The sequence below is a fragment of the Bufo gargarizans genome, chromosome 5 (assembly GCF_014858855.1).
Source record: "Bufo gargarizans isolate SCDJY-AF-19 chromosome 5, ASM1485885v1, whole genome shotgun sequence".
In the NCBI taxonomy this organism is placed as follows: Eukaryota; Metazoa; Chordata; class Amphibia; order Anura; family Bufonidae; genus Bufo; species Bufo gargarizans.
The window spans coordinates 273,240,159-273,267,009 of record NC_058084.1 but is presented as its reverse complement, the minus strand read 5'-3'; the positions used below and the strand labels follow the sequence as shown (position 1 = coordinate 273,267,009).

At 42.3% G+C, this 26,851-nt stretch overlaps 1 protein-coding gene across 2 annotated transcripts in view; it reads left to right on the top strand.

The window, feature by feature from the left end:
* The window catches only part of LOC122939661 (dynein axonemal heavy chain 5-like), a 337,492-nt gene that overhangs the window by 243,925 nt on the left and 66,716 nt on the right, over positions 1-26,851 (top strand). For both annotated transcript variants that reach the window (XM_044295816.1, XM_044295814.1), the window contains exons 57-60: positions 18,913-19,577; positions 20,911-21,191; positions 22,464-22,679; positions 24,780-24,947. In XM_044295816.1, coding sequence (XP_044151751.1) covers positions 18,913-19,577; positions 20,911-21,191; positions 22,464-22,679; positions 24,780-24,947 — 1,330 coding nt within the window. The remainder of the gene's footprint in view (positions 1-18,912; positions 19,578-20,910; positions 21,192-22,463; positions 22,680-24,779; positions 24,948-26,851) is intronic.

The window sequence follows — 26,851 nt, the reverse complement described above, 5'->3', positions numbered from 1 at the left end:
CAATACAAATTACAGTTCAGCCTGCAAAAAACAAGTCCTTGCAGAGCTCTGCAGACAAAATTATAAAAAAATGATGGATGTCAGACAATGGCAATGCAAAAAAAAAAAATTCCAAAGATTTTTCGTTTTGAAACTATAAACTATTTGAATGTGGTATTGGTGTAATTGTACTAACCCATATAATAAGGTCAACATGTGATTTTTATCACCCAGTGAATGAAAAACTAAGAAACAATGGAATTTTTTTTTTTCTTGTTTCATCGCACAAATATTGTATAGTATTTTGTAAAATATGGTAAATGATAGTGTAACATTAAAAAATACTTGTCCTGCAGTAAAGCCCTCATACAGCTATGTGAACAGAAAAGTAAAAAGGTTATGGCTCATGGAAGGTGGGGAGGAAAAAAAACTAAAATTAAAAAATAAAACAAAATTGGCCTGATCCTGAGGGGCTTAAATAAAAACTCCCACAAAAGAAATATTATCTGGCACATTAAATGAAGGGTACATGATGGAAATTGTAGTGAAGGTTTTCTGCTGCCTGAGGTGAAAATTTAGATGGTGCACCCCCCCTTTCCTGAGCCTTAATGCTAAAGACATATTTTGATGGACATTACATTCTGCGCTATAGGAGAACACTAAACACCTCTTACATCCAGAAATTTCTCCTCTGATGTAGATGCACTTTTTCCTTACAGTATCTTCTCAATTGGGCGCACATGTCACAATTAATTCTTACAGCCATGTCTCATTTTTGCAAAGTTTGCCACCAAGACATATTAGATTCCTCACTTTTTAATCGTTCTCCTTCTCCTGGTGCCCCCACCCAATACTGTTCCCACTGTGCTTCCCAATGCCCCCAAATACTAGACTGCTGAAATAACAGTATCATAGAGATAGACCCCAACATAGTAATAGTGCTCCCAGACTGCCCTCATTAGTAATAGTGCCACCAGTAGTGATAATGCTCCCCGAGAGTGCCCCGATTAGTAGCAGTTCCCTCCATATGGTGCTCAATAATAATAATGCCCCGACATTAACCTCAGTAGTAATAATCCACAATAGTGCCCCCATTTTTTCATAAAGCTGCCCTGCAGTGCCTCTTGTAGTTCTAATGCCCATCCTGCAGCTCCAATATATATAATGCCTCCCTAAAGTGCCAATATGTATAATGCTCCTCCTGTACTGCCAGTAATTCCCTGTAGTGCTCCTCTGTCCCCTTGTAGTGCCAGTATATAATGCTTCCCCTGTAGTGCCAACATACATATATGCAATTCAGATCACAGGCCTCTTCCAGCCTGTGGACTCAGTTGCAGCGTCTAAACAGCAGGTGGTTTCGATGGCATGACTGTCACCCTGTGACCTCCTGTGCCGGGTCTTGCGTGATGACGTACTCATCGCAACTTTCTGCACCAGTATATTGAGGCCTATGAGGCTGAACGGCAGGAGCAAGAGCCAGACTGTAACTGTTGCCCCCTAGATGCAGGTCAGTTGCCGCCTGAGGTGTGATGCTTATGTCGCTTCATGGCAGATGCGGCCTTAAAGGTAATCTTGTTGCCAGCGACTGTAGTTGTGAGTTATGCACTTCATTCTGGTCCTCAGCTATGTCATGTGACCGACACTCTGACTCTCCTGTGGATAGGGAGTAACTCTAAAACCCATTTAATGTACCCAAGGAGCACAGTGAACTGTTCTTTAACAGATCTGTAACTGCCTGTGGACAATCTATAGCCTTTTTTTTATGTTTTTATGCAAGCACTAAGGCACCACATTTGATATCTGCCAGACCATTGGGCAGTCATTTAACTTTAGACGCATAGATACATAAATTGTTTAAATGTCATTTTCTGGTCACGCTGTCATGGAACCATGAACCAGACGTACAACAAGAGATAAGTGGAAAATAGGAAGGTTTTATTGAAGAGCAAGCCGTAGCAAAGTCCGAACGGATGGCTAAACCGAAGCAGGGTCTTGCGGAGACAGAGGTCAGGAACCAGAAGGGTAGTCAGACGAAGCCAGGAACAGGAACCAACGGGGTAGTCAGACGAAGCCGGAATCAGGAACCAACGGGGTAGTCAGACGAAGCCGGAATCAGGAACCAACGGGGTAGTCAGACGAGGCCAGGATCAGGAACCAGAAGCAGCAGCAGTCTTGGAAGCATGTGAACACAGGAGGACCAAGCAAGGAACTGAAGCCACAGACCTCCTATATATATGAGCTAGGCATCCAGCTCCTCCCAGTGGGAAGGAGGAGCCGCAGGGTGGGAGGCTACAAGAAAACCCAGAAACCAAGATGGCCACCAGCACATGTCAAACGAAGGGAACAGCAAGGAGGTAAGACCATGACAGTACCTCCCCCTCAAGGGCCCCTCCTCCGCGGAGTAAGGAACGGTTTCTGAGGGAAGCGTGCGTGGAAGGCTCGGAGCAAGACAGGAGCATGGACATCTGCGGAGGGAACCCAGGAACGCTCCTCTGGACCATAACCACGCCAATGGACCAAAAACTGCACCCGGCCGCGGACCAGGCGTGAGTCCAGGATATTGCTCACCTCATACTCCTCACGATTGCCCACTTGGACCGGACGAGGCCGAGGAATCGAGGAAGTGAAACGATTACACACCAGTGGCTTCAACAGGGAGACATGAAACACGTTGGAGATCTGCATGCCAGGAGGAAGCGCAAGGGCATAGGCTACCGGGTTTACCCTGCGAAGCACTCGGAAGGGACCAACAAAGCGAGGCGCCAGCTTGGGAGTGGGCACTCGAAGGTTGAGGTTGCGGGTGGACAACCATACGCGGTCTCCGACCTGGTAGGAAGGAGCGGGCGCTCGTCTGCGATCAGCCTGGAGTTTCTGGCGCTGCGCAGAGACCTCAAGGGACCTCTGGATCTGTACCCAAGAAGCACGTAGGACGGAAAGGTGATCCTCCACAGCCGGAATATCCTGGGGAGAGAATACCTCCGGTAACACGGCAGGTTGGAACCCATAATTGGCCATGAAGGGAGACGTCCCAGAGGAAGAGTTCACCGCCGTGTTCCTGGCAAACTCAGCCCAAGGCAGGAGGTCAACCCAATTGTCTTGGTGATCGGAGACATAGCAACGAAGGAATTGCTCCAAGGCCTGATTGGATCGTTCTGCGGCCCCATTGGACTGAGGGTGGTAGGCCGAGGAGAAAGAGAGATGAATCCCCAACTGGGAGCAAAAGGCGCGCCAGAACCTGGACACAAACTGACTCCCCCGATCCGACACAATCTCCTTGGGCAAACCGTGCAACCGGAAGACCTCCCTGGCAAAAATCGAGGCCAACTCTTGTGCAGAGGGTAACTTCTTGAGAGGAACACAGTGGCACATTTTGGAAAACCGATCCACAATCATGAGAATGACCGTATGGCCTCGGGATGCAGGGAGGTCCACAATGAAATCCATCCCCAGGTGTGACCATGGACGCTCCCCGGTGGCTATGGGTTGCAAAAGGCCCAACGGAAGGTGCCGAGGGGACTTACTCTGGGCACAAACGGAGCATGCCGCTACATATGCGGCGATGTCGGAACGTAGAGAAGGCCACCAGAACAGACGTGAAACCGCCCAGGACAGCTGATTCTTTCCAGGGTGCCCCGCGGCCTTGGAGTTATGGTAGGTTCGCAACAACCGAGTGCGCAACTCCTCAGGCACAAAACATCTGCCGTTGGGTCTCCCAGAGGGAGCACCAGATTGAGCCGCCAAAATCTGCTCACCCAGAGGAGAAGTCAGGCTGGTGCGAATAGCGGCCAGGATCTGATTCGGGGGTATGACCGTAGTCGGAATCGACTCCTCCCCGGACAGCTCGGAGTACTGCCGTGATAAGGCATCCGCTCTGATGTTCTTGGAGCCGGGTAGGTAGGAGACCACGTAATTAAAACGTGACAAGAACAGAGCCCATCTGGCCTGACGTGGTGTCAATCTCTTGGCCTCAGAGAGGTAGGTCAGATTCTTGTGGTCCGTCAGGATGAGAACCGGAACCACCGAGCCCTCGAGCAAGTGCCTCCATTCTTTAAGGGCCTGCACGATGGCCAATAACTCCCTGTCACCAATCTGATAGTTGCACTCCGCGGAAGACAGTTTCCGGGAGTAAAACCCACAAGGAAGCAGAGGACCCTCTGGTGTTCTACGCTGAGACAGGAGGGCGCCTACTCCCGTCTCAGACGCGTCCACCTCGAGGACAAAAGGCAACCCAGGGTTGGGATGCGACAGAATCGGAGCCGACACAAAGGCGGACTTTAGAGCCTCAAAAGCTCGGATGGCCTCGAGCGGCCAGACCTGAGGATTACTGCCCTTCCTGGTCAGATCCGTGAGAGGCTTGGCTAGCATGGAAAAGTCCCTGATGAACTTCCGATAATAATTGGCGAAGCCCAAAAAGCGCTGCAGGGCACGAAGCCCACTGGGCTGGGGCCACTGTAAGACAGCCGAAACCTTCTCAGGATCCATGGAGAACCCCTCAGCGGAAATGATGTAACCTAAGAAGGTTACCTGGGATCGGTGAAATTCGCATTTCTCAAGCTTACCGAACAGCTTGTTCTCTCGTAAGCGTTGCAACACTCGTCTGACATCCAGAATGTGGGCCTCCATGGATGCAGAATATACCAAGATGTCATCCAAATAGACCACCACACACTGCTGCAACAGGTCACGGAAAACATCGTTGATGAATTCCTGGAAGACTGCGGGCGCATTGCACAACCCAAAGGGCATAACCAAGGATTCATAATGACCGGTCCTGGTGTTAAACGCGGTCTTCCACTCATCGCCCGCCTTGATCCTTACCAGGTTATATGCCGCCCTCAGGTCGAGTTTGGTAAAGACCGTGGCCCCTTTGAGGCGATCGAACAGCTCGGAAATCAAGGGTATCGGGTAAGCGTTCTTGATCGTGATGCGATTGAGACCCCTGTAATCGATGCAAGGCCTCAACTCGCCGCCCTTCTTTTTCACAAAGAAAAATCCAGCCCCTGCCGGGGACGAGGATTTGCGAATGTGTCCGCGTGAAAGCGCCTCCCTCACGTACTCCTCCATGGCCTCATTCTCCGCTACCGACAGTGGATAGACTTTGCCACGAGGAGGAACGGCACCGGATTGTAACTCTATGGCACAATCGTATGGGCGGTGCGGAGGTAGGGCAACCGCGCGCACCTTATCGAATACATCCCGGTACTCTTTGTATTCAGGAGGCAACAGAGAGTCCGAGGAAGTACACAGCAACTTGACAGGCCCATGGATGCAACTAGCCCCACACTGCGGTGACCACGAGAGGATCTCGACCGATCTCCAATCGAAAGTCGGATTATGCTTCTGGAGCCAGGGGTACCCCAAGACCACCGAGTAGTGTGGAGACGAAATAACCTGGAGACAGACCGACTCTCTGTGAACGGCACCAATGGCCATCCCCACTGGAAGGGTCTCATGAGTCACGTGTGGTGGCAGAAGGGGTCTGCCGTCTATCGCCTCAAGAGCCAGTGGGGAACCTCGAGGCTGCAGAGGAATGGAATTGGCGGCAACGAACACTCTATCAATGAACAAACCACCAGCACCAGAGTCCACCAACGCCTGGGTCGTCACCGAGCCCCCGACCCAGGAGAGGACAACCGTGATCAGTGGTTTGTCAACACGGGAAACCGGGGACGAGGAGACTCCACCCAAGATCTGCCCCCGACAGGACCTCAGGTGCGAGCGTTCTCCCGGACGGTTCGGACATGCCAACCGAAAATGCCCACCGAGACCACAGTACATGCATCGGCCCTCGCGTCTCCGGAGTACCCTCTCCCCCTCAGACAGGCGAGCAAACCCCCGCTGCATGGGTTCACCCCCAGACAAGTCATCCCCAGGAGGCGTGGGAGGAGAGGGAGGCACGGGTGGGACAGCAAACGTAGGCGCCAATCTGTTAGGAGACCTCCGCAGGCTCTCCTTAAAGGAAGGTCTCTCCCTGAGTCTGGTGTCAATCAAAATCAGGAAAGAAATAAGAGACTCGAGCTCCACTGGTAGGTCCTTAGCTGCAACCTCATCCTTCAAGGCATCCGAGAGACCATGAGAGAAAGCAGCGACCAGAGCCTCATTATTCCAGCCCACCTCTGCTGCCAGGGTACGAAACTCAATGGCGTATTCAGCTACGGATCGTGAACCCTGTCTGATGGACATAAGGAGCTTCGCAGCAGAGGCAGCACGAGCCGGCACATCGAATACCTTCCGAAGAGAAGCAACAAAACCGGAAAACTCGGCAACCACCGGATTGTTGTTCTCCCATAAAGGGCTGGCCCAGGCCAAGGCCTTGTCCGAGAGCAGCGAGATCAAGAAGCCCACCCTTGATCTCTCAGTAGGAAAGGCATGTGGCAGCAACTCGAAGTAAATGCCCACCTGGTTAAGGAAACCTCGGCACTGAGTTGGCTCTCCCCCAAAGCGCTGTGGAAGGGGGGCAGAACCGGTCATACCCTGAAACACCACAGGCGCAGCAACAGGTGTCAGGGTAGACTCTGGCGCAACAACCGGAGCGGCAGTAGGAGCGGGCCCAGGAGCGACAACCGACCCATCGGCAACGGAAGCTAAATGAGCCGTGCGTTCAAGCAGGGTTTGCAACGCCACAGCGAACCGACCCAACAGGTGATCCTGCTGATCAAGTCTGGCAACCAGCGTAGGTAGCGAGGGTGGCCCTGTACCGTCAGAATTCATGGCTTGGTCCTAATGTCATGGAACCATGAACCAGACGTACAACAAGAGATAAGTGGAAAATAAGAAGGTTTTATTGAAGAGCAAGCCGTAGCAAAGTCCGAACGGATGGCTAAACCGAAGCAGGGTCTTGCGGAGACAGAGGTCAGGAACCAGAAGGGTAGTCAGACGAAGCCAGGAACAGGAACCAACGGGGTAGTCAGACGAAGCCAGAATCAGGAACCAACGGGGTAGTCAGACGAAGCCGGAATCAGGAACCAACGGGGTAGTCAGACGAGGCCAGGATCAGGAACCAGAAGCAGCAGCAGTCTTGGAAGCATGTGAACACAGGAGGACCAAGCAAGGAACTGAAGCCACAGACCTCCTATATATATGAGCTAGGCATCCAGCTCCTCCCAGTGGGAAGGAGGAGCCGCAGGGTGGGAGGCTACAAGAAAACCCAGAAACCAAGATGGCCGCCAGCACATGTCAAACGAAGGGAACAGCAAGGAGGTAAGACCATGACACACGCATTGTCATTTTAACATTAGAAATAAGTCACTTTTTTATATTTATTTCCCATGATATTTGTGGTATCTCTTAACTTTTATTTTCAAACCCTCTTTTTGTCAGTTTGATTCATTTTTTTCATGAATATCTTCTGTTCTGGCAGCTTTAACATATACTTTGGTCCCACCTTCTTATCTCCCAATACACTAGACTATGGAGTGTAAAATACATATGCCGTTTGTCTCAAAGCTGGATGATTCTATAACGGCTTTTCCTGCAGATCTCAGTTGAATACAGTAATGTATCAATCGCTAATATAATGTCTGGCTGAAACTCAAATCTGTTTGGGATATTTTACGGTCCAGCAAATACCCTTGTGTCTGTTTCTGAGCAGAATGTGTAAAACCTACTATTTGCATTTCAAGTAAATATTAAATGTGAACATTTGCTCTTTACCCTGGAGATAAAGCTTGATTAAATTTAGGAATAAGTGTGCATTTTCTGCATAAAACTTATAACTCAAAGGTACTTTCATGTTTTGATATTTAGCAGACTTAAGAAGAATAAGGGAATCTCTGAAAATAGGAGAATTTAATGCTGACACAGAGAAAGGCAACCTCGATAGAGTCAAATTATGCTTTCATGTTCAGTATTTTCGTAGTATATTCAATATCTTTGAATATGACATTAAGATAGTAGGAAGGATTTCTAAAAGGGTCATCCAAGTTTTGCCTCTGGAAAAACCTTTTTAGCTGAAGTATTAATAAAGTGTTCCAGACAGTGAATTATTTCACTTGCAAATATTATGTCCTTTAAAGGTCAGGTAAGTAAGTGATAAAAAATAATGAAATGTATATAAAACATTGGAGTGCAAAGTTTGCCCAGTTTCATACAATTGTAATGTGGGCACACTTTAGCGGCTGTATTATGGCACAACACCCTGACCTCACGGTTGCAGGTATTGGGACCAATCCAGTTTAGAGATACCTTTTGATTTTATTAGCCCTTATTATTAGCCCTTGAAATAAATGGGGAATTACGGTAATTCAAGGGGTCTATGAATTCTTTATGGGAAAAAAAAAACACATATTCAAGTTCACCATTATCTTCATGATATAAAATAATATGGTTCACTGTATACAGTATACTTGACAGGAATGACTGTTCTACTTTCAGATTAAAAAAATTGGCACTACTAGTTAAAGAGGATCTGTCCGCATGACCAACCCTATTAAACCAGGCATATTGCCTGGTAGGGATGAACATGCTTACTGAAATGATACCTTTCTTTTTTCTGTAGGGTGAACGGCGGCAGTTATATCTTCGTTTTTATATCTACATGTATGCAAACACAATACCCCTGTGCTCTGCATACTTCCCTCTCCCCTTTGTTTGACAGGGCTAAATATTATCTAGACCTGTGTTCTTGCACCTGAGAAGAGTCGACTCAGTGACTCAGTGCTTGGATCAGACGCTGCTTCTTGAGCTTGGGCAGAAGCATCAGATCCATTGCACAAGCCATAAATCTAAAATTAAAGACATCGCTGCAGCAGTTTGCCCTACAGAAAGATAGCATTTTACTCAGCATGATCAACCCTCACTATGCCTGGTTTAATTGGGTTGATCATGCTGACAGATATTCTTTAAGGTTTTTGACATAATAGGGCGGTCTATGTGATGAATGTAATTATGAAAATTACTTAGATGTTGACTTCTAAGTCACCATTCTCACAGGCATAACTTTAATCTCCAGAGTTCCAATGAAAACAAAATCTGTAACAGCTCCCCAATTATGATATGCAATGGAAATTGCAAGTTTCCAGTTATCTAACAGTGTGGCTGTTGGGCACAGATAAGACTGCAATCTGCACACCGCCAATAGTTATTCTCCTGCTATTTTCCATAAGCATTTTGAAATATGACGCCACATTGAAGATTATGGATCAGTATTTTTAAATATGCTTATATTCATTTTTAAGCAAACAAAATAACAAAAAAGGGGGAAGGGGCTAGGACAAGAGAAAGAAGGAAGATCGGAGATAGATTGTAGGGTAAACAAGGTAGTGGATAGATCAAATGAAATCCAAGCAAAAACATATCCAGATAGAAAGCAATATTACACGTAGCTGAATGACAATTCTGTCTGGAATTGAAGCATTGTTATACAACACTCATCAAAAGGTCCATCCAGACAAGCAAGAGTTAATGTAAAACATAACTTATTGTAAATTCCACCCAGATAGATATAAAACAATAATATGCAACACTTATCAAAAAGTCCATCCAGACCTGGAGAATGCAGTATATTACATAACTTACAGATCAGTTTAGTTTTGTTAAAAAGTACCAAGACTGGTTAACAAACTTGGGTTTGTTTACTCTGGAAAAAGGCTTAATCGCAGTATACAGATATATAAATGGACAGCACAGAGAACGTGATGAGGATCTTTTTATACCTAGACCTGTAACCATGACAGGAAGGTATCCTCTAGTTCTAGAAGAAAGAAGGTTTCATCAACGAGACAGGGATGTAATACTACCACTTTACAGAGCGTTGGTGCGGCCTCATCTGGAATATGCAGTTCAGTTCTGGGCACCAGTCCATAGAAAGGACACACTACAGCTGAAAAAAGTACAGAGGAGAGCGACTAAACTGATAAGGGGCATGGAAGGTCTACATTATGAAGAAAGATTAAAAGAATTACATTTATTTAGTCTTGAGAAAAGACGTCTAAGGGGGGACATGATTAGGCTATACAAATATATAAATGGGCCGTACAAAAAATTGAAAGAAAAACATCTCAACTTGTCTTTACTCAATGTAAAGCAGGGATGTCCAACCAGAGGCCCTCCAGCTGTTGCAAAACTGCAACTTCTATCATTCCCAGACATCTTACAGCTCTCAGGGTATGCTGAGAGTTGTAGTTTATGTGGACATTGTTGCTGTAAAGTGTTGTAGCATCCAGACCTTTTGCAAACAACAGTAACCCGGGGACATATATTTACTGGTGAATTTTTTTTCCCTTTTTTCTGTTTTTCAGAGAATCCCCTTTTAATTGAAGTGGTTCACTGATGTAATTAAACATCCCAGACAGCTTCTACAATGTCTTTAGAAAACATAATAAACTCACCCCTCATTCCATCGCCATTCTCTTCAGTGCTCTTCTGGTATACTTGCCCTGCCGATGTTTGTATAGAAACACCCACGGTGACATGCCAGGATACGTCACCAATCATTGTCCTCAGCGGTCTACACTGATTGGCGCATCACTGTGCATGTCACAGTAGGTGGTAAAGTGTCCAGTATGGCCACACAAAGGCAGAATTTGTTCTGCAGTAATTGTTGCAAATTTCACCCATGATGAAATGTACGGTAGAAGTCCACAGCATAACATTACATGCCGCAGATTAAAAATTTGCACTGCAGGTCAATCTATGCAGCAGATTTTTTCGCAACATATGGAAGGCATCTCTTAAAATATTATCCACTTTTCATGGTATTGTAAAGTGCTGCAGATTTGCCACACGTGGTTTATTAAACATTTGGACGTACCCTATGTGTAAGTTTACCTATTGTAATTTTTAACCATTAAAGTATTTGGGTAAAATACATAGAATATGATTGAAAAAATAACAAGTCGTCAGACCACAAGTGTAGAGATTTGTGTGCAAACAGGAAACCAGTTTCTTCTAATGTTACTATGATTATCTTTCCTGTAGTGCATAATGCCAAAAGGAACTAGGTAAAAATGCATAATGGAACTGGAAATAAGTTAGGCAAAATTATACTTTATACATATACAATGGGTTACTCCATTATAGCAGAAATTCAGTTTAAAGAAATGATTCAGTAGAGCTTCTTTCACACTCCCCAGTGAATACAACAATAGCTGAGCTGAAAATGACGTCGCAAAATGAATTTACTTAGACTTCTGCTAGCTGATACGTGACCGAGTTCCTGGGTGACAGGGCTGGATATGTGTAGTCCTGTGTAGATGTAGTGTTGTCACCTGTACATGCACCCCCAGAGTTCTGAAATCCCTACTCCCAAAAGAAAATAAAACCCCACTATCTAGCACTGGTTTGTGCTCGTCATTTTACTTCCACCTGGTAGGCAGGACACCTCAATAAATGGTGGGATATTAAAATAAAATGCAATTGAATGGGTGAGCTTAGTGTTCTCCTGCTGGGGATTTTCAGTAGCCCAAAGGGATCACCATAGTTGGATTTGTAAGATACTTATGTTTGATTGCTAGTCCAGCGATCTGTGCCAGCGTTGCTGCCTCTACCCGCAGGCACAGGCTCCCTCTTTCCCTCCTGCTGCCACGTGCCGTGCTGACAAATGTGGGCAGCAGGTAGCTTAACTATTGTATCTGTGGTCCATGCAGGAGCTTGCTCCTTGCTTGAGTCCTGTACTGGTTTGTTAGGGCTCATATGGGTGTGTCTCTCCTCCCTTGTGAGGCAGCACATACACGCCCTCTGTCTCCCTAGCCTATAACTGGATTGCAGGAAGTATTTAACGCCTTAAGGACCCAGGACGTGAATGCTCGTCCTAAATAGCGGTACTTTGTGCCCCAAGACGTCCTTCATCCCCCGCACGTGCGGTGCCGCGATCAGCGGCAGAGATCCCTGCTGCATCCACCAGCATCGGTGATGATGCTGGTGGATTAACCCCTCATATGCCAAACAAAACAAAAAAATTATATATCAGGTATTACCGCGTGAGTAACAACCTGCTCTATAAAGATATCACATGATCCACCCGTCTGGTCAACACTGTAAAAAAATCAATAAAAACTGTGCTAAAAAAAGCCATTTTTTGTCACCTTACATCATAAAAATACCCAGCAATCAAAAAGTCATACGCACCCCAAAATCATACCAATTAAACCGTCATCTCATCCCGCAATAAATGAGCCTGGTCCTTAAGGTGAAAAATGGCAAGGTCCTTAAGGGGTTAAAGGCGCTTCCTGCCCCAGGAAGATGCCTGAGCTACTCATGGTCACTAGTCTAGTTCCTAGTGTGAAGGTGTTTTTGGAGTTCTGCTTTTCTGTGTACCAGACCCTGCTTTTGGATTTATCGGATTTTGCTTGTTTGCCGCCTGGCTCTGACCTTGGACTTCGTTTATGGACTTTGCTTGATCGCTGCCTGCCATGACTTCGGACTTCTTGACCGCTGCCTGCCATGACTTCGGACTTCTTGATCACGTACTTCCCCTCAGTGCTTGCACAAGTATCTTTAACCCCCTGGTCAGCTGCCACTGACTCAGGGACTGCTCTGCAGTGGCATCTGGCAACTACCCTAACGGCCCAAACCTATCCTCACTATCAGAGGCTCTGGTGAAGACCAAGTAGTTGGTATAGCTAGTCAGTGGCGCAGTGGGTCCACACATTCATGTATTGAATGTTTGCTGCTAGGACTATATATGTTACACATATGTGTTATATTTAGTTTTTAGCTAGGAGAGGGCTCTTCGTTAAATTTTGAGAATAGTTAGTTATCGCCCTACACGTACAGAATGAGTGTCATTTAAAGCTGACTGCAGGTTTATTACATTACCCTCATTTTATTTGTAGAACCCTGGTCATGCAGTCAGACGTAGCTTGCCAAAGAGCCATGTTAATATCAATGTGTTGATGTGGTATAAATACATCATAATAATCTTGAGGGACTAGATTGTGTGTGCTCACAGTATCCTCTCAGCATAAATATAGATTTCACCTGTCGTGTGCTTAGATCTCCTGGTTGCTGGAGTAAAAGAGCAATTAAGCACCAGAATACAGAGAATTAATTGCAGCAATATCCTGCAGCTTCTATATTGCTAAGTCCTGTTGATTACTCCATCTATAGAACAAATACAGACCTGTGTAACTATCTGACATCCCTTCTTATGTACTGTAGGGGATTTCTGTGCTAAGTGTCTGTGCAGCACTATGTGCAAGAGTACAGTATCGATTAAGTTCTGTCCCCACAGCCCACTTCAGTTCATTTTTCTAAATGTTCTAGTCACGCTGTGCCAGGGATGGAAAGCTCTTAAATCTCAGCCTGCACAATCATCACTGCTCCAAACCTGAACACTGCAGTACCAATCATTCACATTCAGAAGGCGGACAGACAATCGTGCATCCTCCTAACAGGACGCTACATGTTCAAATTCTCTCTCTAGGATCAATATCTCCCATGAGTTATAAAGTAAAGTATGAATTGGGTTCATTTCCAATTCATTCTTGAAATATAAGAAGTTACTGTTTCTACTGCTATATCTTGCAAGCATAAACGTTTTAAAAGAGTTTTAAATTTAAGGCATTATGAATTAAGAAAAGCGTTTAATCATCGAATGTTGGTGTGTATGGGTGTATTAATCTAACATTAAAATGCATGCCCAGAGATTTGCCCAGGGAGAACAAAAAATCAAGAGACAGCAGGGTAAGTTTTTCTGCATGATAGATCCTACACTGTAGTAGACAGAGAGCCTGGTATGTGTTCTGGACAGAAAATGTCAGAAAGGGAGGTGTCTGAAGACCTAGATGAGCTAGCCACCAAGTGTGTCCTGCTCAATTCAGAGAGGAAGAACTTTGTAGAAAGAAAGAACTATGCAGAAGGCTGCAAGCTATAGTCACATTACAGAAACCAGACCACTACCTTTGTACCAGCCCCATAACACAGGAGTGGATTGTAAGAGGGGAGCAGCATATGATATCAGAATAAGCACTAAAGCGAGTCCAAATCATTAAGTTAAAAAGGGCATCTGGTGTAAGGACTGTTGAACTGTATCCTGTAGAAGAATATTCACTGTTTTGCATTGTTTTAGTTGTCCACAACAACTAAATATTTCTAGAGACTGTTCACATATACAAGTTTAAAGGGTTTCTGTCATAAGAAATAACGTTGCATATAGTACAGTACATAACAGTATGATTTATAACTCCCTGCCTGCCGCCATTCTCTTAACCTCTTAAGGACACAGGGAGTACAGGTATACATGTCCGAGTCCTTAAGTACACCCTGTGTATTTCCAAACACCACCGCGCGGCGGGTGGTGATCGGAACAGAGTGCCTGCACTGCAGAGACCTGCAGTTTGCTGCGTTTCCAAGTCATTCGGGTCTCCGGTGATCTGATTACCGGAGCACCATATGGTTTTTGGAAGGCAGATTTGTGTTTTTTGACACCATGTCCCATTTGAAGCCCCCCTGATGCACCCCTAGAGTAAAAACTCCACAAAAGTGACCCCATCTAAGAAACTACACCCCTCAAGGTATTCAAAACTGATTTTACAAACTTTGTTAACCATTTAGGTGTGTTTACATGAGCGGTGATTTTCACGCATCACTTATACGTTGCGTGAAAATCGCAGCATGCTCTATTTTGTGCGTTTTTCACATAACGCAGGCCCCATAGAAATGAATGAAGCATCCGCAAGCAAGTGCGGATGCGGTGTGATTTTCACGCACGGTTGCTAGGAGACGATCGAGATGGAGACCCGATCATTATTATTTTCCCTTATAACATGGTTATAAGGGAAAATAATAGCATTCTGAATACAGAATGCATAGTAAAATAGCGCTGGAGGGGTTAAAACATTTTTAAAAATAATTTAACTCACCTTAATCCACTTGATCGCGCACTCGGCATCTCCTTCTGTCTGTCTTCTGTGCTGTGTGGAGGAACAGGACCTGTAGTGACGTCACTCCAGTCATCACATGATCCATCACCATGGTAAAAGATCATGTGATGACCAGAGTGATGTCACCACAGGTCCTGTTCCTTCACACAGCACAGAAGACAGACAGAAGGAGATGCCGGGTGCGCGATCAAGTGGATTAAGATGAGTTAAATTATTTTTAAAATGTTTTTAACCCCTCCAGCGCTATTTTACTATGCATTCTGTATTCAGAATGCTATTATTTTCCCTTATAACCATGTTATTAGAGAAAATAATACAGTCTACAGAACACCGATTCCAAGCCAGAAGTTCGGGTTTGGGTACCAAACATGCACAATTTTTCTCACGCGAGTGCAAAATGCATTACAATGTTTAGCACTCGCGCGGAAAAATTGGGCGTGTTTCTGCTACGCACCCACACATTTTCCCGCAACGCCCGTTTGAAAGAGCCTTACCCATTACCCTTTACCCAAAAGCTTTTTTTTTGTCACCTTACATCACAAAAGGTGTAATAGCAAGCGATCAAAAGGTCATATGCACCCCAAAATAGTGCCAATAAGACTATCCTCTTATCCCGCAAAAAATGAGCCCCTACATAAGACAATCGGCTAGAAACTAAAAAAATTATGACTCTCAGACTATGGAGATACAAAATGTTTTTTTGTTTTAAAAAGGATATTATAGTGTAAAAGCTAAATACATTTTAAAAAGTAGGCATATTAGGTATTGCCGCATCCGTAAGAATCTGCTCTATAAAAATAACACATGACCTAACCCTTCAAATGAACACAGTCAAAAAAATAAAATAAAAACAGTGCCAAAACAGCTATTTTTTGGGCAACATTTTCCATTTTATTCCATTTTTTCCATTAACAAAGCAAGGGTTAACAGTCAAACAAAACTCTATATTTATTGCCCTGATTGTGTAGTTTACAGAAACACCCCATATGTGGTTGTAAAATGCTGTATGGACAAACGGCAGGGCACACAAGGAAAGGAGCGCCATATGGTTTTTGGAAGGCAGATTTTGCTGGACTGGTTTTTTGACACCGTGTCCCATTTGAAGCCCCCCTGATGCACCCCTAGAGTAGAAACTCCACAAAAGTGACCCCATCTAAGAAACTACACCCCTCAAGGTATTCAAAACTGATTTTACAAACTTTGTTAACCATTTAGGTGTTCCACAAGAGTTATTGGCAAATGGAGATGACATTTCAGAATTTAAAGTTTTTGTAACCTTGCCTCACAAAAATGTAATATAGAGCAACCATAAATCATATGTACCCTAAAAATAGTCGCCTTATCCCATAGTTTCCTAAATGGGGTACATTTTTGGGTAATTTCTACTCTAGTTGTGCATCAGGGGGGCTTCAAATGGGACATGGTGTAAATAAACCAGTCCAGCAAATTCTGCCTTCCAGAAACCATATGGTGTTCCTTTCCTTCTGCGCCCTGCCGTGTGCCCGTACAGTAGTTTGTGACCACATATGGGGTGTTTCTATAAACTACTGAATCAGGGCAATAAATATTGAGTTTTGTTTGGCTGTTAACCCTTGCTTTGTTACTGGAAAAATTGATTAAAATGGAAAATTTGCCAAACAATTTTAATTCTGAAATTTAATCTCCATTTGACAATAACTCTTGTGGAACACCTAATTCCTTGAGGGGTGTCGTTTCCAAAATGGGGGCATTTTTGGGTGGTTTCTATTATGTAAGTCTCACAAAGTGACTTCAGACCCGAACTGGTCGTTAAAAAGTGGGTTTTGGAAAATTTCTGAAAAATTTCAAGATTTGCTTCTAAACTTCTAAGCCTTGTAACGTCCCCAAAAAATAAAATGCCATTCCCAAAATGATCCAAACATGAAGTAGACATATGGGGAATGTTAATTAATAACAATTTTTGGAGGTATTACTATGTATTATAGAAGTAGAGAAATTGAAATTTGCAAGTTTTTAAAAAGGTTTGGTAAATTTTGTATTTTTTTTATAAATAAAATTTTAATTTTTTTTTACTCCATTTTACCAGTGTCATGATGTACAATATGTGACGAAAAAACTGTCTCAGAATGGCCTGGATAAGTAAAAGCGTTTTGAAGTTATTCACACATAAAGTGACACTGGTCAGATTTGCAAAAAGTGGCCTGGTCCTTAAGGTGAAAATGAGCCTGGTCCTTAAAGGGTTAAAATATAGACTTTTATAATATGCTAATGGTCCTCTAGGTGCTATTAGGGCATTGCTTCAGCACCTAGAAGCTCGGTCAACCCACCCTTTGGCACGCCCATGTACACTTGATTGACTTTCAAATTCTCCTCATCGTCCCGTAAATCCCACACCTGAGTGAAGAACGCGCTCCTGCTGCCGGATTACTAAATACTAAATGGGCGGCGCAGGATTTACGGTACGATGAGAAGAACTTGAAAGGCAATCAAGTGTACATGGGCGTGCAAAGGGTGAGTTGACCGAGCCTCTAGGTGCTGAAGCAACGCCCTAATAGCACCTAGAGGCTCATTAGCATATTTTAAAAGGAGTTATAAAGCATACTGTTATGTACTGCTGACATTAGCACATCGCTAATGTCAGTCAGGTACATAACGTTATTTCTGATGACAGAAACCCTTTAAGAGACATTTAAGTTGCGCTGGTTACATCTGTCACATTATTATTAGAGCCTGTGTATTGTATAATGTACAGGTTGCCAGACATCCCCATGAGGCCCCCCTCCAGTCAAAAAGGAGATCAATAACCCTTTAAATGTCTTAAGAAGCAGTAAGTCATCATATACTCAAGGAAGAGGGGCTGTGGAGAATAATGCAGCCAGACGGCTGCAACGATTACTCTGTTTTTATAGCCCCTCTCTACAGAATAGACTTCTGTGCTGCACAGGAGATTATTCTCTACCCCCTCCACTACTTACCAGTGGTAGTGGTACGTAGGGGTATCTACTAACTATAGTGATGCCCAAATCAGGACCTGCAACCCAAGTAGATTAAAGTTGGATGTCCATGTACTGGCTGACACTGGATGGTGCAGTTGCTACTGGAAAGCTGACAAATCCAAATATGTATTTGTATTGTATTCATTTTGTGTTGTGTAGAACTGGTATCTGACTTGCTGTCTCCAATATATTTATATATATTTTTGGGGCACGAGGATGGGTCAAAACTTATTTCTGAGGGCTTGATCTTTTAAGACCCTAGAAACAAAATTGTCTGCCGGTGCTGCATTGTCGGGTCACATAAGAGACCAGGCAATATTGCTGAAAAAGAAATAGATTGGCTGCAGCCGGTAAGGGTGAGAAGTTGTACCTGGATAGCTCATCTGAAGATACTCTTTGTCAATATGGAGAGCACCTAGTATGTGTGTGGATATTGTAGGCCAGGCAACACTCCATGGGGTGTATATAATAAAGGTCTGTAAACAAAAACTTAAATAGAGGTATATTAAAAAATGTTAAACATCCTATTTTCTAAATAAATAAATAAATGTAATAATTAAATCTGGAATACCTATTTAACTACAGGTGAAACTCGAAAAATTTGAACATTGTGCAAAGTTAATGTATTTCAGTAATGCAACTTAAAAGGTGAAACTAATATATGAGATAGACTCATTACATGCAAAGCGAGATATTTCAAACCTTTGTTATAATTTCGATGATTATGGCTTACAGCTTATGAAACCCCAAAGTCTCAATTTTGAGGTACCCTTTGCTCAGGGGATATGGACTAATTAGCTGGCTAGAGTGTGACACTTTGTGAACCTTTTCACAATATTAAAATTTTATGCTGCATTAATGCAATTCCTATTAATTTGCATTACTTAAATAAATAGACTTTTGCACAATATTCTAATCTTTCGAGTTTCATCTGTATATAGAAAATATGGCCTATATCTGATGTAAAAATATTAAGAATGTGTGTAAAACACCAGGAAAACACAGTGTCCCCTTGTGTGGTGTTAAGTGGCAATATAATGTTCTGCACTTCAAGACACTAAATTGTGTGCCTTTTGTGTTTGTTAAAATTTTGTATAACTCCATTAAAACACATTTATATATCCGATTTATTGCAGAACATATGGTACGAACAATCTTCTTGATGATCTGAAGTTATTATACCGCACAGCAGGCCAAAAGGGAAAAGGAATTACCTTCATATTTACTGACAATGAAATTAAGGACGAATCCTTTTTAGAGTACATGAATAATGTTCTGGCTTCAGGAGAAGTGTCCAACTTGTTTGCAAGGGATGAGATTGATGAAATCACCCAAGATCTAGTACCGATCATGAAGAAAGAATATCCAAGACGTGCTCCAACTGCTGAAAACCTTTATGACTACTTCCTGTCTCGTGTCCGCAGCAATTTACATGTCGTGCTGTGCTTCTCCCCTGTTGGAGAAAAGTTCAGAACAAGAGCTCTTAAGTTTCCTGGCCTGATTTCTGGATGTACCATGGACTGGTTCCAGCGGTGGCCACGGGATGCCTTGGTCGCTGTGGCCCATTACTTCTTAGCTTCTTATGAAATAGAATGCACAGATGAGGTGAAGAGAAGCGTGGTGAACACAATGGGTACATTTCAGGATATAGTGGCAGAAAAGTGTGTTGAATACTTTGAAAGATACAGGCGTCAGACATATGTCACTCCAAAGTCATATTTGTCATTCATTGCTGGATACAAAGCAATATATGGAGAGAAATTTGAATATGTTGGTAATCTGTCCAATCGCATGAAAACAGGTACATTATATGTCCTTTTTAATCATACATTAACCTTTTTAACCATACATTACAGAAGTTTAATATTTTTACATTTTTTCCCTCTCGAGTCCCAATTTACTGTTGGACATGACAATGCAAAGTTCTGACGACAATCTGAGAAACTTTTCAAGAAATTGGTATTTGCTTAGCAGGAGCATAGAAGAGAACTCATTCATTGTCCCGTTTTAACATGTACAGTGTAAATAGCTACATAAATTGATTATAAAGAAGGCAGCAGGTCAGAGATTAAGAAAATAAATCTTCAAACAATAGTAATACAGGAAATAATTTTGATTTGTTCTATACCTAAAACTGATTTGTCTTGATATGGTGTCTTATCTGCAGCAGGAGGAGGTGAGCAGGTTCATATATGGGTTTGAGGGAAATGATTTGTCAGTGGAATTGATTTCATTTACCGCCTTTGCGGCATGAGCTGTCAGATTTGTGAGTTAGAACATCCTCTGGACTCATAGACCTCAATTGAATGGGGAATTAATTGACTTAGGCCTCTTTCACATCAGCGATAGAGCACTCCTGCAGGCTGTTCTGACTTAGAAGTGGCGGTTGTATCTCTGCCGGATCCCATTATAGACTATGGGGTCCAGCGGGCGTGCAGTAACATCCGGAACAGCCTGCCAGAGAGCTCTAACTCTAGTGTGAAACTAGCATAAGGCCTTATTCACATAAAACTATTTTATGTCCATGTGATCATGTGATGTATGGTTTAATAACAGACAGCACATGGACCCACACAAGTCAGTAGGGTTTTTAAGACATTCTTTTTTTTCTTATTTTTTTTTTAGCAGACCAGGTACATTTTGGAAAAACTCACGACATGCCATATTCTGGTCTCTTATTGCGGATCAGACTCACCCATTAAAGTCTATTGGAGTGTGAAAAAACAAGCGGCATGCAATCGTCATCCAGGTGCTGTTTTTCACACATCTGTTGCTAAGCAACAGAGAAAAGAATAACCAGGAAACCGTTTTTTTACATGAGCAAGTAAAATTGACTACTAATAAGTGTAAAAATGGACACTGAAGGATGCAACATGGATATCCATTTGGATGCCAAATTATCATTTTCTTTCTAACAGGCACAAATCTCATACGTTCGTGTAAATAAGGCTTTAGTCACTAAATTAGTACATTGTACTGCACCTTTTTTCACAAAGTACAATCTGCTCTAACATGCTGCCTGCAGAATACCAAGGCAGATCTACTTCAACTATATATATATATATATATATATATATATATATATATATATATTAGATTCTGCATTTTTAATCTTGCATAATTATTTTTCTCAGGTCTTGCAAAATTGATGGAGGCTGAAGTGTCCGTCAGTCAGTTGTCAAAAGAGCTTGCAGTCAAAGAAAAAGACCTTGATGTCGCATCTAAAAAAGCAGATGAGGTTCTGCAGGAGGTGACTCTGAAAGCGCAAGCTGCGGAAAAAGTAAAGATGCAAGTGCAGAAGGTGAAAGACAAAGCCCAGGCTATTGTGGATGAAATTGCAGTAGCCAAGGCATCAGCTGAAGAGAAGCTGGAAGTGGCCAGGCCTGCCTTGGAAGAAGCTGAAGCAGCTCTGCAGGTAATTTACTTTTATTTTTATTTTTTTACAGAGTATAAAAATTGGTCTGCTTCAAGCAAGACTGAAAAGAGTACTTAGAAATTCCCTATACATTTTGACACTTCGGTCCACATTTTGTGAAATTCTAGACATTGACAGAAGTCCATTCAAATACCTATACGGCCAGTGTCTACATGAGTAAATGATAATACCACATGGTGAAATGTAGCTAAAACCAAACGCAGTAAACATTTGCATGTGGTCACATTGACCTAACTGTGGAATACAGTGCAATGATGTGTAGTACTAATAGAACTTTCTGGATACCAAACAATCATAAAATCAAGGAGCACTTTTGCAACATATTACACTATTACAAAATCTGTAAAAAGACTTGATTAATAATATGATAATTTTTTGTGAATGCAGCTTATCCTCATCTGGAATATGCATTTCGGTTCTGGGCAGCAGTCCATAGAAGGGATTCCCTGGAGCTGGAGAAAGTATAGAGAAGAGTGACTAAACTGATAAGGGTCATGGAGGGTCTTAATTATTTAGTCTTGAGAAGAGGCATCTAAGGGGGGACATAATTAACCTGTACAAATATATAAATGGCCTATGCAGAAAATATGTTGAAAAGCTGTTCCGTGTAAAATCCCCTCAAAAGACAAGGGGAAATGCCTCTGTCTGAAGAAAAAAAAGTTAAGTCTCCACAGGCAACAAGGCTTCTTTACCATAGAACTGTGAATCTGTGGAATAGTCTACCTCAGGACGTGGTCACAGCAGGAACAGTGGACAGTTTAAAAAAATTAAAAAAAATCTCCAATGAATTCTTAGAATTAAATAACATTAATGTTTGTGAAATGGGTAGGATTTCTTACTCCCCTTCCCGTCATCTACATCTTCTCCCATCCCTTGCTTGAACTTCATGGATATATGTCTTTTTTTCAATTGTACTAACAATGTGACTGTAATGCTGGCCTGTGTGTCTCTACGGCCACAGTCTACAAACCTTGCAAATAGTCTGATCGAGCAGTATCAATCGTTAACAAAGGGTCTCAGTTTAATTTTAGATGCATTGGAGCAGAAAAACAAATTGGTTGCACATACCCTTGTGTAGATTTTTTTTATTTATAAAAAATATTAATTGCATGTAGACCTGACAAAGTTAGGTGACAGAATTGATTAGAACAGGTGATTTTATGCATAAGCATCTTTTTATGTAGGGATGTAACTAGCTTCACCAATTTACCTTGACCTGCTAAATGGAACAACTCTAACAATATCTTTTAGACTATCAAGCCTGCTGATATCTCAACTGTTCGTAAATTGGGAAGACCCCCCCATTTAATTATGAGAATCATGGACTGTGTCTTGCTGCTGTTTCAAAGAAAGATTGATCCAGTGACAGCCGACCCTGAGCGACCGTGTGTGAAACCTTCCTGGGGAGAGGCTCAAAAACTAATGAATAATTCTGGATTTCTGAACTCATTACTAGAGTTTCGAAAGGTTTGTGGATCAACAATTTTTTTTTATACTAACATTGTGATACAAGCACACATCTAGTATGTTCCTCTTCTAGCAATCATGAATGATAGTTAATTCCAAAATGAAAATCCAATGTTCTCATAATTTAGAAGAGTCCAGTCCATATAAGTGCTATAGGTTATGTGCCAGACTTGTGAGGGCTCAGAACCCACTGGTTTTGCTGTATATTATGTAACTACATACTTAAAATGCTGTATTTGTTTACATGGAATGGAGAGACGACAGTTTTATATGAAATCTTTTTTTTTAGCTCATCTGTCACAAAATTCTTATCTTTCTACATTTTTTTATTATTTCATCTCAATTACCATAACATACAACAAGGCAATTTATATAACATTCCCATATGCTATTATAAAACTTTTATCTTTAGTAAACTGCAGGAAGGCAGTAATGTTCTTTTTGGAGAGCAGATTTCTTCTTGCAGTCCTGTCATTCACACCATTGTTGTTCAATGTAGTCCTGCTATTGGACTCATGAACATTTTTAAGTGTGTCATGGGATGCGGAGCAAGACGGATCCGGCATAAAACACCATGTAAGTCACAAAAGAAAACAGATCTGGCACCCATTGACTTACAATGGTTTTAGCGCTAGATCCGTCATGGCTATTTTAGAGATAATACAACTGGATCCGTTCATAACAGATGCCGCCGGTTGTGTTATCCTAACAGAAGCGTTTTTGCTGATGCATGATGGATCCTGCAAAAATCCAGATGTAAAAGTAGCCTAAACTATCTGCTAATCTTAAAGGTTCACTTACTTTTGACACTTACAGACGTGATATTGGATAATTTTCTTCAATAAATAAAATTAGCAAGTTTATTTTTGACTCATCTGTTTAGTTTGTTTATCTTTATCTAGTTTTAGAATTTGTGTAAAATTTATGCAGAAATATAGAACATTCTGAAGGGTTCACAAACTTTCAAGCACTGCTCTAGGAGTAGAATATAAAATTATTTTACCATATGCTTCTGTGATTTCTATGCATATATCTGGATGGAGCTTGTAATAGAGTGAGAAACTTATGGATGTAGCTTATGACCGGTGCATAGTAGCCCACTCGAATATGGTGCAGTGTATTAACAAAGTTTAGCTTAAACAGTGGTTTACTAAAATGGAGGCAACAAGCATATGATTACTGTCTCTCACAGAGCACACAAACCTAATGGTTGCACATAGCTTGATGGTTACACACACAGGATTGTGTGCCACTGGACTTGGTTTCTAATTTCAACAGAACAGTCTCTCCATGTAGTTGATTAAGTAACTCCACTGGCAGTTGCTGACAGTAACAGAGCAGTCTCTTTGGCAAGAAGAGCAATAGATTTTGTACTCCAAAGATGGTTGCTAAAGGTAGCAGTACCATCTCTAGACTCCACAGACAGTTTCCATAGGTAGAAGAACAATCTCTAGACTTTACAAGGGGTTGTTACTCAGCAGGGCACTCACTCCATACACAGGGTACTTGTACCAGGTTGTAGCACCTAGGGAGAGGACAGATGCTTTGTGTACTCACTGTGTACTCACTTCAGGCTTGTCAGATGGTTGCCACTAGCAATAGGACAACATCTTTCCCCAGGCTACAGTACACACTTTGTGAGTGGGTGCAAGGCATAACTGGCTAGCAGGGCCACAACCTATGTGTCCTCCTCCCTGCAGAGTATTAGGTTTGGGCCACATTACAGTCTCCAACAACCACTTGGTCCACAACCACTTGTGTTACTCAGGGGACAGTACTTATCAGGGGAGAGAACATTCTCGAGCAGTCCAGTCAGTTGCAGGCCATCCAGAGCAGGTCCATTGTGCAGTCAGCAGTCTTTACTGCCCCGTTATATCACAGCGTCTCTGCCTATCTCTGCAGGCCCAGCTTCAACCATGGATCTCCCTCACTGCTAACTGACTAACTTCTTCCTATTTCTGAGAGAGAAATCCAGGAAATATATATATTAAAAAAAAATGTTTTTTTAGCTAAATCTGATTTTCCCTAAACTTATTTAGAGCATTATGAATTAAGATGGTCTGTGCTTTTAAATGTTTTATTTTAAATGTACTTTTGTAGGACACGATCACCGAAGAAATGGTAGAACTTTTAGAGCCATACATAGATATGGAAGACTATAACCTTGAATCTGCCAAAAATGTGTGTGGAAACGTGGCAGGACTGTGTTCATGGACAAAAGCCATGGCATACTTCTTTGGAATTAACAAAGAGGTTCTTCCCCTGAAGGTATGGATTACATTTCTTAAACATGTACAAACAAGGTTTCTAACTGTTATTTGAAGGCAATCTTTCAAAGGTATTCTGTTTCTAAAATTCTTTACTAAAGGGTAGTTATCATCAGGTTTGGACTGGCCATCAAGCTTGCCAAATTATTTTACCAATCATCAGTTTCTTGGTATGTTTGACGCTAAAGGCAAAATGGCTTTATTTTCTGCTAAAGTTCTACTAATATTTCTCAAACATCCGCAGCAAACTCAGAATACAAATTGCTTGCATTACAAACAATGTACTTTCATTTATGCTGTGAAATAATCCCTAGCAAATAGATTCCCTGGTGGGTCCTTCATACCTCAGACACTGATTGTATTACAAAGTAGCCCAGACAATAACAAAGAGGTTACAGCAAACAAAAAAATCCCCATCAAACTTTAAAAGTACTGTATGTCTTCACTGGCGCTATAAATATCATGTTGTCAAGCTAATTAGTATTCTGTGTTTTATTACTCCGTTGTTTTTTTTGCCCTTCTTGGCTGATTTGTGGCATTGTGTTATGTTCCATTTCATTATATATTTATGTCGCTCCATCTCCCTCCTGCTAGTTTTCAGGCATATTCTCCTGATTAGCAGGAGTTATGCTTTGCACGCTAAGAATAATTGGCCCTTGATAGAGTTTAGGCTGGAAACGATTGTGGAAAGAACTTCAAAGTTCATAGGAGCTGATTTTAGATTTACATCCCCCAGTTGTAATTTTGGGGTATCACATTAGATACTATAATCTACGAAAACACATAGGATCACATGAGAAAATCAATTCTACATTCAGCATCACAAATGTCAGTGTTGTGGGATAATAATCTGCTGGCAGTAGAAGGAGTTGAAGATTTGCGCTCTGTAACAAGAGAAGACGTTTGAGATTCTGTAACCAAAGGGAAAGGTCTTTTTTTATTTATCCTTGAGTTTTGTGAAGGAACCGCCTACTGTTTCTTATAATGGTTTAATAACCGCAAGACAGCAGGTTGTTGCTTGGGCAATAAGAATAGTATGGGCGTAACTATGAAGTATACAGAAAGTGCACTTTGAAATATTTATGGTTTCCTCCAGAGTATGGACATACTGTATATACATGTACATTTGTGATTAATACATTATGAACTGAGGCTGTGCTTTTAGTCAACATACTGTATTGAGATACAAACCTTTTGCAGTCTTTCTTAGACCATAGAGACCAGTGGCCTTTAAAGGGCTTCTCTGGGAACAATAAGATTAATATTTACCTGCTGCCCAATGCTATGGTCCTCTGTGTTGCCTCCGTTGTGTCCATGTTCCAGTCCCTGTAGTGTTTACATCTGGTGCTGCATGGTCATGGTCACGGTCACGTGCTCTACTGCAGCCAATATCTGACTTCAGCGGGACGTGGCCACAAGTAGCATAACTCTTAATACTTTGTTTGCTTGCTTCTATACTGATTTAGAGTTTACTCATTTAATGCTGCCAATTTAACAGTTCTTGTTGCCTTTGAAAGCAGACAGTATTTTAGGTCCATTACACTGTTTGACTTGTGATATCAGAGAGAGCGTCTGGATTTCACACTGAACAGGAATGAGCCGCCTGCAATATGTGAGAATACATGCAGGCTGCAGAAAACAAGTAGAACAAAATTCTTAATAAAAAATAATTGCACATGTTTTTTATCCCATAATTCAGCTACAAAATGTAGCTTTTACCATTTTATGTAGATTTTTTTCTGTAGAATGAATTAAATACAAATTACAAAAGTTTATGGTAAGACTTCACTATGTCACTATGTCTTAAAGGGGTACTCCTGATATTATTTCAAATGGTTGCCAACAACCTGTCCTAGAATGTGAGTAGGACTGGTTGCCTCCACCTGCAGAGCTGCCTAGGGGGGC